General features: G+C 52.9%; 1 protein-coding gene across 1 annotated transcript; it reads left to right on the top strand.

The window, feature by feature from the left end:
* Window positions 1-1,602: 1,602 nt before the first annotated feature.
* KCNS1 (potassium voltage-gated channel modifier subfamily S member 1) lies at window positions 1,603-10,625 on the top strand. Its single transcript, XM_044748681.2, has 3 exons — window positions 1,603-1,893; window positions 4,119-5,161; window positions 7,377-10,625. Exons 2-3 carry the CDS (start codon window positions 4,136-4,138, stop codon window positions 7,845-7,847), a joined length of 1,497 nt encoding a protein of 498 aa, XP_044604616.1. The 5' UTR covers window positions 1,603-1,893; window positions 4,119-4,135; the 3' UTR covers window positions 7,848-10,625.
* The last annotated feature ends 1,884 nt before the right edge of the window (window positions 10,626-12,509 follow it).

Below are 12,509 nucleotides of genomic sequence, written 5' to 3'. Positions count from 1 at the left end.
TTGGCTGGAAGAAAGCAAACATCCATCTTGTGAACCGCCTGTGGGGCCACGTGGCAAGAAACCGCAGGCAGCCTCTAGGGGCTGAGAGCGATCCCCAGCAGACAGCAGGAAAAGGGGGACCTCAGTCCTACAACCACAAGGGAATGAATTCTGCCAACAATCTGTGAGCTTGGAAGAGAACCCCAAACCCCAGATGAGAACCACAGCCTTGGCTGACACGTTGACTTCAAGCTGGTGAGACCCTGAGCTGGGAAGCCAGCCATGCCGTGCCCAGATTTCTGACCTATAGAAACCGTGAGATAATCCATTTGTATCAAGCTACTAAGTTTGTGGTAACTTGTCACACAGCAACAAAAATACCCTGGATTTTAAGACTTAGCCCAAAAAGGAAAATGTAGGGGCTGGCCCTGTGGCCGAGTGGTTAAGTTTGCGCACTCCACTTTGGCTGCCCAGGGTTTTGCTGATTTGGATTCTGCGCGCAGACCTAGCACCGCTCATCCCGCCACGCTGAGGCGGCATCCCACATGCCACAACTAGAAGGACCCACAGCTAAAATATACAACTACATGCTGGGGGCTGTGGGGAAAAAAGGAGAAAATAAATGGAAATGTAAAATATCTCATTAATAATTTCTTTACTGATTCCGTGTTGAAATTATAATATTTTGGACATACCGGCTTAAATGAAATACAGTATTAAGACTAATTTCACCTGTTCTTTTTACCTTTTTTAATGTTGCTATCAGAAAATTTTCAATTATATGTGCGGCTCGCGTTATATATATTGGATAGTGCTAGCCTAGAGGACTCAGAATTGAGTCATATGACCTCAGGTGAACCGCTCAAAGCCTTACATTTCTTATCTGGGAGACTAGAATAATAATAGACCTACCCCACACATGTATTTGCAGCTTAAATGAGATGAGGCCCGTAGAATAGATGAGGCCCACGGCAAGTGCTCAATAAATGTTGGTTAATATCATTATTAGTAGTAATAGTTATAAAGTAGAAATCCTTTCTTGTAACCAGGTCTGAATCTCCAGCACCCTCTCCCCAACCAGGCACACAGTAGGTGCTCAATAAATGCTTGCAGATTAGACAACCTTAACAAAGCTCTTTGGCACAGTTCTCCCTTACCCTCACAACCCACTGGGAAGGCAGGAATCAGAAATCTGTGGGCAGCAGAGGACACTGAACTTCAAGGGGCAAAATGATCTGTTGCAGGCCTGACAGCCGGCAGGGGAAGGGCCGGGCTCACAGGGAGAGGAGGCCACAGTCTCCAGCTCCCAATGCAGAGGCCCAGCCGCAGTCCTGAAAGATGTGAGTTCCAATCCCAGGTCCACTACTCCCAGCTAAGTGCCCTGAGCAGGTGACCGAGCCTCGTCTGGGAAATGGGGAACGTGAGACCCTGTCCCTGTGAAATCTGTGTACAAATAACTTAGATAAGTCACCCAAAGCAGAGTGCCTGGCACATTGAAGGACTGCACTCAGGAAGCTCCTGTTACTGTTGTTCATGTGTCGGAGAAGCTCCGGCTGAAATCCATCTCTAGGGGAACCCCGTCCCCTAAGTAACCCCGCATCCCCTGGTCCCTAACTTAGGGGGATGCCCCGGCTGTGGGGCCCAGGCTCCAGACACCACCCCCCCAAACTGAGTCAGGAATAGAAACCACCGCCTCCCGGCCGCCCGCGGCCTCGCTCCCGCCCCCGGCAGCGATCGATGCGGCCTCAGCCGCTGGGGACGGAGGAACACAGGGAAGGAGAGGGCAGCGGGGCCTCCGGCAGCAGCGACGCTCGGCGGGGCCGCCGGGGCAGAGGCGAGCCCGGGCGCGGCCAGCGGTTCCCCAGCCCGGGCGCCTTCGGGGACAGACGCAGAGCCCTGGAGGGGCCCCGACAGGTAAGGGGCCTCCCTGGGAAGGGCATGGACCGGGGAAGGGGCGGGGGCTGCCCCGCGTTCAGGTGCCTGTGCCGCCGCCCTCCCACTGCCCGCCCCATAAGACCCCCTAAGGAGGGAGCAAAGTGGGACGGCCGCGCTTTAGGGCTGGTCCTGTTGCCTCACCTGTAAAAAGGGATTAGAAAACCTCCCTGGCAGGGTTGGTGTAGGGTTTAAACCAAGCGAAGTGTACCTGGAGCCCAGCAAAGAGACCAGCACATAGTAGGTACTCTAAATAAGTGTGTGGACAGAATCTTGAATCAAAAAGTGTCGTTTTGAACCTAAACCGTGCCATGGACCAGCTGGGTAATTTTGAGCAAGTGACTTAATCGTTCTTACTAATATTCAGATTCTTATCCGGGAAGGTTTGTTGAATTAATTAACCCATTTCATAGAGCAGGAAGGTGAGTTCCAGAAAGAGAAAGGGATTTCCCCATGGGCATGCAGCTAATGGGTGATGGAACTAGATTACAGACTTCATCTTTTGATGCCAAGTCTAGGTGGCGGGGGTGGGAGTGGACCTGCATCACATACATACTTATTGTGCACAAATTATGTGCCAGGGGCTGCGCAGCTGATAAACATCATCCTCACTTAACCCTCATAACCTCTCCTGGAAAGTAGGATGTTCCCCAGTTTACAGATGGGGAAAGTGAAGTTCAGCGAAGGAAATGGATCCTCTCAAGGTCAACAGTATGTGGCAGACTCAGAATTTGAACCCAGGTCCAACCAGAGGGCAGTGCAAGGGATTAACATTTATGGAGTACCTACTGTGTTCCAGAGGCTTTGCACACATACTCCCAATAACCTTTCACCCAAAGTGCTAGTATCCCCATTCTATAGATGAGAGAGCTAAAGCCCAGATGGGGAGGACACTGGCCTGAGGTCACACAAGTGACAGAGCTCAGGACACAACCCAGACCCAATTAATGTCAAGTCCAGGGTAGCTACGTCATCCCGCCCTCTTCTTGCCAGGCACTGGGCCAGCGGCTTGAGGCACACGCAATCCTCCAGCCACCCGGGCAGCATTACCGAACCACAGTGCAGACCAGATTACTGAGGGTCAGGAGGCGAGTCACTGGCCCTCAAGTCCAGCAGAGCCTACAGACAGTGGGCAGTGGAAGGATCTAACATTCCCCGAGCATCCACTAAAGCCGAGCACCTCCATCCAACAGCCATCCTTGGGGGCAGGTGCTAGTGCCTGCTTTGTGCATTGTGCATCATGCAGGAAACTGTGACCTGGAGAAAAGCAGCTTCCTCAAGGCCCCAGGTGCATCTAGGCTGGAGAGACACCCCGGGCTGCCTGCCTCCATGAGATAGCAGAACAGGTGGATAATTTACTAAACCTCTTCTGGCAGCCAGGCCCGATAAAGACGTTAGTTCATTTAATCTTTTTAACATACTTGGAGGTGGATATTTTTCTCTCTGCTTGAGAAAAGCTCAGAGAGGTGACACGACTTGCCTGTGGTCACACAGGAGAGCCAAAGTTGAATCTGGCTGACTCTACAGATGCTTTAAATAGCCTTGCCAAAGGCTCTCAAACTTGACCATGATCAGAATCACCCTCCCGGTTTGTTAAAACTCAGACTGCTGGACCCCAGCAGTCTACAGCAGGCTGAGAATCTGCATCTTCGACAGATTTCCAGGTAAGGCTGATGCTGCTAGACCAGGCAACACACTTTGAGAATTACTGGTCTATAGTGATTCTCCCAACAACCCTGGGCAGTAAGCCTTACTGTCCCCACTTTGCCGAGGACGAAACTGACGTTCAGAGTGCTGGCGTATCGAAGATCCCACAGGAGACCTCTGGTATACGAAAATCCAAGGTGGTCTGGGAAAGGGGGCCATTCTATAGGAGCAACCACCAGGTACCAGGACATCCTGCCATTCAGTCGCTTTCATAATCCTCCAAGATAGATCTCCGCATTTGTTTTACGCAAATGAAATGGGGGTGGGCAAGCTCAGTGATTTGGCCCAAGTCCCCCAGAGGGGGAGTGTGGGCTATTCAAACCCAAGCCAGACTCTTGAGTCTAGAGGGCACTTGACACCTACTGAGCGCCTACTGCATACCAGAGGCTTCACACAGCCTCCAACTCCCCTGGCTGGTAGATGGAGCAGGGGATTTATAGCCGGTCTTCTTGGAAGGGAGGTCCGGGGACGCCCTCAGTGCGCCCCTCCCGTATCCACAGGTCGGCGCGCGGCAGCCATGGTGAGCGAGTCCCCGGGGCCCGGCGCCGGGGTCCCCTGGCGGCGAAGCGACGAGGCGCTGCGCGTGAACGTGGGCGGCGTGCGGCGGCGGCTGAGCGCGCGCGCCCTGGCGCGCTTCCCGGGCACGCGGCTGGGCCGCCTGCAGGCCGCGGCGACGGAGGAGCAGGCGCGGCGGCTGTGCGACGACTACGACGCGGCGGCGCGCGAGTTCTACTTCGACCGGCACCCGGGCTTCTTCCTGGGCCTGCTGCACTTCTACCGCACCGGCCGCCTGCACGTGCTCGACGAGCTGTGCGTCTTCGCCTTCGGCCAGGAGGCCGACTACTGGGGCCTGGGCGAGAGCGCGCTGGCCGCGTGCTGCCGCGCGCGGTACCTGGAGCGGCGCGTGGCGCGGCCGCGCGCCTGGGACGAGGACAGCGACACGCCGAGCAGCGTGGACCCGTGCCCCGACGAGATCTCCGACGTGCAGCGTGAGCTGGCGCTCTATGGCGCGGCGCGCTGTGGCCGCCTGCGCCGCCGCCTCTGGCTCACCATGGAGAACCCGGGATACTCGCTGCCCAGCAAGCTCTTCAGCTGCGTCTCCATCGGCGTGGTGCTCGCCTCCATCGCCGCCATGTGCATCCACAGCCTGCCCGAGTACCAGGCCCGCGAGGCGGCGGCCGCCGTGGCTGCGGTGGCCGCCGGCCGCAGCGCGGAAGGCGTGCGCGATGACCCGGTGCTGCGGCGCCTCGAGTACTTCTGTATCGCCTGGTTCAGCTTCGAGGTGTCGTCGCGCCTCCTTCTGGCGCCCAGCACGCGCAACTTCTTCTGCCACCCGCTCAACCTCATTGACATCGTGTCCGTGCTGCCCTTCTATTTCACTCTGGTGGCCGGCGCGGCGCTCGGCAACCAGGGCAGCGCGAGCGGCGAGGAGCTCGGCGACCTAGGCAAGGTGGTGCAGGTGTTCCGCCTCATGCGCATCTTCCGCGTGCTCAAGTTGGCGCGTCACTCCACCGGGCTCCGCTCCCTGGGTGCCACGCTCAAGGTAGGGCCTCTGAGGCCGGGTTGGGGGTCTGGGGGAGGTGAGTATAACCATCTGGCAGGTGAGCAGGTGAACTTACAAGCCTGCTGTGTCCAGGCGCACGATGAACTGAGGGGACATTCTTTGTGCCGGGCACAGGGCTAGATGCCAGGTGTACATTTCATGTCCAGTCTGACATTCCCAACAGCCATGTAAGGAACGCTTTCTGGTATTTCTATTTCCCAGGGGAGAAAGAAAAAGTCAAAGATCACTTTTGATCTGTCAAATATCAAATAGTACATAGCACAAAATATGCAAAGCAAGATGCTAACTGGCTTCTCCACTGAGCCTTTCTTCAGGCATTATCAGGGGCCACAGATATCAAAAGTCACCCTTAGCAGGGTCAGTCCAGCAACAGCCCCAGAGCTAACACTTACTGAGTGCTAGTTCTGTGCCAATTTCGCATCGTCATTGATTTCGTCCCCAGGACAGCTTCCTCAGGAAGATGCTAGTATTTATTCCCTTCCCATAGATGAAGAACCTGAGGTTGGAGGCTTGGCTTTTTTAAGCCTGGTTGCAATTTATTGAGCGCTCTCCTTGTGCCAGCCCTGCAGTAGGGGTGACTCACTGCCCTGGCAAGCTTACCCTCCAACAGGTGCAATTAGCCTGGTTTGGGGAGGGAGAAAATGTGAAGAGTTTGAACAAAGGCCCAGAGAGAGAGCAGGATGAATGCTGGGAGGGGACATGGAAGGAAGAGGGTGCCAACTGATGAGGTTGAAGAAGTGAGTGGGATAGGGTACTGAAGGGCCATGAACTCTTGGCCCATGATTTTGGACTTTATCCTGAGGGAATAAGAGAGACTAAGGGGTTTAAGCCAGGGGACATGATATTGTCACTGCTTTGCAGATGTGGAAACTGAGGCCCCAAGAGGTGACACGATTTGTCAGAGGTTCCTCCGTGAGTAAGTGGCAGAGCCCAGAGGAGACCCCAGCAGTGCCTGACTCCAGCACCTCATCCTCTTTCTCCTAGAGCTCCATGCGGCCCTGCTAAGGATCCCTAGAAGGTGCTGAAAGATTCCTTCCACCTCTGGTTTAGTAGAGCCTTTTTCATGCCATCATGGCAGGGCAGCCAGGAGGCTGGGTGCAGGCAGGGGACCTGGCCAGAATGCTAGGGCGATGGGCAGGTACAGGGAATTCCATTAGCCAGACACCCTGAACTCTGCACTTCTCCCTCTGCTCCAGAACTCCGTCTTGCCTCCATCATGCAGGGAACCAGAGCCTGAGGCTGTTAGGTTTTTCTGCAAGGAGTGAGAAGAGTATTGACTGCAGGGTCCAAGACACAGGTGTCAGACTATAGACAAGAGCCTTGCTACTCAAAGCGAGGCCGCTGACCAGCAGGCAGCTTTCTCATCCCCTGGAAGCTTGCTAGAATTGCAGAATCTCTGGCCATACCCCAGACCTACTCAGTTGGGTTCTGCCTTTCAAACAAGATCTCTACAGGATCCCTCCACACATTCGTTTGGAAGGCCCTGTTCTAGACTAGGGGTTCTCAGCCTCAGCACGAGTGACATTTGGAGCCAGATAATTCTTTGTTGTGGGGCTGTCCTGCATTGTAGGAGGTTTAGCAGCATCCCTGGGCTCCACCCGCTAGATGCCAGGAGCACACCTGCCCTAGTTGTGACAGCCAAAAATGTCTCCAGACACTGCCACACGGCCGGAGGCAGAATTGCCCTATGTGAGAACCACTGCCCTAGGGCTTGGCCACACCCATAGGCAAGTGTGTTTAATGGGTGGTCTGTCCTCTCAGCTTCCTTGAGAGGTGGAAAATATTTTTGTACTTTTCAGAAATGTGACAGACCAGTCAGCAGTACATGAAAGCACCTCTGCAGAGTGGAATATAAGCTGTGGTGCTCTCTTGGTTCTGCAACCATGTAAAAACCACACACTTTTCATCACCTGGCTGGTGCCACCAGTGCCCCTGCGTTAGAAGGAACAGCTGTGGCTTAGTGGGCACCTCGGACAACAGAAATTAGGCCTGTGTCCCAGGGAGTTTTGCTGCCTTTTGTAGTTGAGAGATCTTAGTTTGGAGTCAGGGGACCTGGGTCTTGGCACCAGCTCTGCCTTGCTCTGTGGCTTCAGACCTGTCCCTCATACTCTCTGGGCCTCAGTTTCCCCCTGTGCCCAATACCAGGTCTGTAAGCCCACCCAGCGCTGACTTGACTTCTTACATTCTCTTCCAGCACAGCTACCGTGAGGTGGGCATCTTACTGCTGTATCTGGCCGTGGGTGTGTCAGTGTTCTCCTGTGTGGCCTACACAGCTGAGAAGGAGGAGGAGGTGGGCTTTGACACCATCCCAGCCTGCTGGTGGTGGGGCACAGTGAGCATGACCACTGTGGGCTACGGGGACGTGGTGCCTGTGACAGTGGCTGGCAAGCTGGCAGCCTCGGGCTGCATCCTGGGGGGCATCCTGGTGGTAGCGCTCCCCATCACCATCATCTTCAACAAGTTCTCCCACTTCTACCGGCGCCAGAAGGCTCTGGAGGCTGCTGTGCGCAACAGCGGCCACCGGGAATTTGAGGACCTGCTGAGCAGCGTTGATGGAGTGTCGGAGGCATCTCTGGAGACATCCCACGAGACCTCCCAGGAGGGAAGGTCTGCAGACCTGCAGGCCCAGGCCCCCAGTGGGCCTCCAAAGTCTCAGATTTATTAAAACCAAGGCTCCATGGGCCTCTTCCCACATCCCTACAGTCAGCTGCAACAAAGCTGAGATTCCTCCCCTGCTTAAGTCCTTCCTGGTGGCATGCCCTCTCAGGGTTACTCACCCCAGCCTGAGAAATGAGACCCAGAGGCTGGGTCCCTTCCGCCAAAGGTCCAGGGCAGGACAGTGTTACCCTAGATTCTGTGAGCCTGGAGAACAACCCAGAGACCTTTATAAGTGAGCCTCCAGGCCATCCGAGAAGCACGCATGAGCCAAAGGGAGAAAGTGGAAAGGAGGCTAACAATTCCTGAGCATCTCCTCTCTCTTAGCTATCTCACATTTGGGCCTATGCTGGAGGATGAGAATTATCCCCATTTCACAGATGAGGAAACTGAGGCTCAGAGAGGTGCACTGACTTGCCCAAATGTCACACAACTAGTAGTGGCGCCAAGTTTGTAATCTGGGTTGTTGCTCTGCCAAGACCAATGTTCCTTCTGCCTTGTCTTCCTTCTGCCCTCACAAAGTTTGCATGGGGTTTTAGGGGGTTCATGGATCCCCCAGAGTTGATCTGTGGAGTTAGAACCCTCTGTCAGAGCTAGAGAAAGGACCAGACAGGGAATTCAGAAGTAGGAGCCCAGGGGCCAGCCCAGTGGTGCAGTGGTTAAGTTCGCATGCTCCGCTTCCACAGCCTGGGGTTTGCAGGTTCAGATCCTGGGTTCAGACCTATGCACCACTTATCAAGCCATGCTGTGGCAGGTGTCCCACATATAAAGTAGAGGAAGATGGGCACAGATGTTAGCTCAGGGCCAGTCCTCCTCAGCAAAAAAAAAAAAAAAAACAAAAAAAACCAGATTGGCGGCAGATGTTAGCTCAGGGCTAATCTTTACACACAAAAAAAGAAGATGTGGTTCTTTTCTCAAAGATGAAGTCTGGGAGGAAGAGGGTGGGAGCTGCCCCTTTAGCTAATGTGCAAGATTTGTTAAGCAGTAGTCTCCTGCAGCTTCCTCCCAGGGCTGGCTTGAGATACAGAACATCTGAAGGGGCCCTAGCCTGAGGCCTGAGGTCTCGACCTGGCTATGCTAGGACCTGATGTGTGAAGTGAGCGAGTTCTTGCCGCATCTCCAGATTTCAGCCCATCATCACAATCCGTGCCCTGGAGGGAGCCGAAAGCCCAGTGGAGCAGAGGAGGCAGTGACTTAAAGCCAGCTCGACTCTGAAATGTTGGTGGCAAGGGGCTGCCAAGCGTGGACACCTGTCCCCCACCTCGGATCCCTCAATCTCACCTTGGCAGTTCCCTTCTTACCATGCAGGCAAATGCTTGAGACTCCTGCCCTTTGGCCAGCTCCACGCCCTCGTCCTTGCGGGGGACATATGGCATATTCCCCTGCTGCATCTTCTCTCCACTTGCTGGGAAAGTTGGGAGGGGATGCTTCCCGTAGCACTTTTCACATACTGTTGCCAGAACACCCGTCACTGTGCTGTCATTGCCTGACTGTGGCTCTGACTGTCCCAGCACCGTGAGCTTCACGATGGAAGACATTGTCTGGTTGAACCCGGGCTTGGTGGGGAGCAGGTGTCTAGTCAGCGTTGAGTGGATCAACCAGTTCCTACAACTTAACTGTGTGCCAAGCACTGGGGAGAAAGAGGAAACGAAATAACCAGAGAGACCCAGCCCCCGAGAGGTGTAGACAAGACTGAAAAGGAGGTCCTTTCAGTTCTGCCCCCTCTTCCTCCTTGCTTTTTGAGGCTTTTACACCGATTTCCTTGCAGATTCTTCACTCACTCATTCAACAACTATCTTTTAGAAGAATCATAAGCTGGGGCTTCCCTTGTGGCCTGCAGACACATTTTATTTAGCTGAACAGTATTTTTAGTATATTTTTTCAATTCGAATGCCTTTGGGTGAGCATGCACTCTCCAGTCCCCCACACTGTGTCCCCCCCCAACACACACACACCACCGTCTTAGCCCTGCCACTTCTCAGATTTACTGAGCCCACTTGGCCTCCTATTTATTGACTGCTTACTGGGTTCAAGAGATATGATAAGGAACAGAATATATATCCCTGTACTTGTGAAGCTTACAGACTGGTGGGGGAGACAGATTTTAATCCAGTAATCACGTAAACATGTAACAGTGAGCTCTACCACGTACAGGGGACTAGAAGCACGGACGATGTAGCAGGGACCATTAACCGAGACGGTCAGAGAAGACTTTCCTGAGCAAGTGATGATTTAACCTGCCATCATACGGATAAATAGCTAATTAGCCAGTGGGGGTTCCAGGAAGTGTATTCCAAGCAGAGATAATGGCCCGTGTGAAGGCCTCGTCTCATACTCAGGGCCTGGTGCATCGTAGGCCTCCACACGTGGTGGATTCCGAGTCTCCAGATTGGAGCAGAGACTGGAGCTAAGCCAAGGGGCTGCTCATGAGTTCACCACGCACACACCAGCCCTCCTGCACGCTCACCTTTCAACGTCTGCGCCCAGCTCTGCCCAGGTTGGGGCACAGAGACCAGAAGAGCTGCATGCACCACCCTTATGGTCTTGCTGAACATATCAAGGAGCCACATAGCGTCCAGACTCTCTGACCCCACAGACAAGTCCCTAATGCTGGTGTGGGGAGAGCTCAGGGGAGGTTCGTGTGACCTGCGTCCATCGTGAGGTTGTGTGTGGTCCTGGAAGAAAAGCAGCAACTCTTTCCCGTGCCCATGTATCACTGAAAACCATCATGCAAATAAAGAGGCTGGCCCAGGGACCTGTTTCTGCCTGTGCCGAGCTGGCTGCCTGCTGTGCTGTCTGGGGGATTGGGTAGGGTGGGGGATATGTGGAGGGATTCAGACACATTTTCTGATTCTAATCTTGGATTTGGCACAGGTTGCAAGTGACAGGGATCCAGCTGGAACTAACTTAGTCAAAAAGGATAATTCCTTAGAGTAAATAATTGAAATGATGAACAACTGTTATAATTTGGGTTCTTTGGTTGCAAGCAACAGAAACTAAGTTAAGCAAACAATGAGGGCCAGAAATCCAAAATCAAGTGTCAGGAGGACCACATCCCTCCGGAGGCTCTAGGGGAGAATCCTGTCCTCGCCTCTTCTAGCTTCTGGTGGCTGCTGGCATTCCTTGGCTTGTGGTTGCATCACTCCAATCTCTGCCTCTGTCATCATGTTGCTTTCTCCTCTGTGTGGGTCAAATCTCTTCATGCTTCTGTCTCGTAAGGACACTTGTGATGGCGTTTAGGGTCCACTCGGATAATCCAAGATGATCTCATCTCAAGATCCTTAACTTGATCACGTCTGCAAAAAGACCCTTTTTCTAAATAAGGTAACATTTATAGCTTCTGGAGATTAGGATGTGGACATATCTTTGGGACCACCGTTCAGCCCTACAGAAGGGTATTGGTGATGTTCACCCATCAAAGGGAAAGATGACTGGCCAGGCCTCAGGAAATATAGGCAAGAGGGGAGCTCTAGGGACCTCAGTAGCAGGACCCGTGAACCGTCTGTTTAGGACACTGCCATCCAAATGACCTGCCTCCCATCACTTTCCTTCCTGGATCTTTCTACTCACTGTCCCAGTCCCAGGGGAGAGGTTGATCTGCCTAGGTTGAGTCATATGCCTCTCCCTAGGTGGAGATGGAGGGCAGGGAACCTGGAGTCACATCTGCCACAGACCACATGGGGTGGAAGAAAGGTAATTAGTCGAAGAAAAGGCCACGTGATGTCACCAAAATAAACAGGGGGTGGGGGGGACGTTAATAGGCAAAAATAGCAGGTATCCACTACATTCCAAATGTTGGCTGCCCAGCACACCATGTGCTCACACCTCCCCATACACACAGTTTTTTAAATGTTCCTAACATAAGGAAACTGTTTCATACATAACTAGAAATTCACTTTTTGCTCTTCAGGCCCTATTAGTGTGATTTAATCAATGTAGGGGATCAGTTTGACGTCTTATAGAATAGGGATGATCAGGGAATCACAGTCTTCCTTGTACAAAGCTGGAGAACTGAGGTGTCCTGAGTTGAATAGTAAAGGAAAACTGTTAGCCCTCCGGCTAATAGCAAAATGCTCCCAATGGTTTCTGTTTCTTGGAATGAAGCCAGTAAATGCACTTAGCTCCAGGGACTGTAATAAGAAGCGCATATCTAACACAGCAGTTAAAATTGGAATTGCCACTTGATTAGAATAATCTGCTGTTATTTTCCAAGACCCATCTAATTTTGTGCCAGCCAAACAGGGGAAACTAATGGTGTTTTGATAGGAGGCATCACCCTGCAGAGTTTTTGGTGGAGGCGCTAATTTCTGCAGCCTCCACAAAGATGTGGGGCCGCTGTTTTTTCAGTTTTGAAATAGCTGCTCAATTGGATTCTATTGGCCTTTTATATTATAATGGCTCCATGGGTCAGGGAGCCAATGTGGGGATCTTCTCCAGCTACCATTCCAGAGATACATCCAGAGATACAGGATAAGTTTGGGATCCCACTAGACTTCCGGTGACATGGAGGAAGGTTAAAACACTATGTTTCACATGATTGGTGGACCTACAGTACTCTTGGACCCAAAAAATTGGTAGTGGCTCAAAATCTTCATCCAAGGTTTCCTGAACAGTTTGGGTATTTCCCTTTCTTCAACACCCAGTTACCCTGGTAAATGGCCATGGGTCCTTT

Source organism: Equus asinus, chromosome 15 (assembly GCF_041296235.1).
Source record: "Equus asinus isolate D_3611 breed Donkey chromosome 15, EquAss-T2T_v2, whole genome shotgun sequence".
Classification (NCBI taxonomy): domain Eukaryota; kingdom Metazoa; phylum Chordata; class Mammalia; order Perissodactyla; family Equidae; genus Equus; species Equus asinus.
Note: the sequence above shows the minus strand (reverse complement) of the source record. Positions and strands in the feature narration are given on the sequence as shown.

Excerpts from the sequence above, each read along its gene's own strand:
- KCNS1 (XM_044748681.2), top strand. The coding sequence starts at position 4,136 with ATGGTGAGCGAGTCCCCGGGGCCCGGCGCCGGGGTCCCCTGGCGGCGA. Across the intron at positions 5,162-7,376 it reads CCCTGGGTGCCACGCTCAAG|CACAGCTACCGTGAGGTGGG; the intron begins GTAGGGCCTCTG and ends ATTCTCTTCCAG.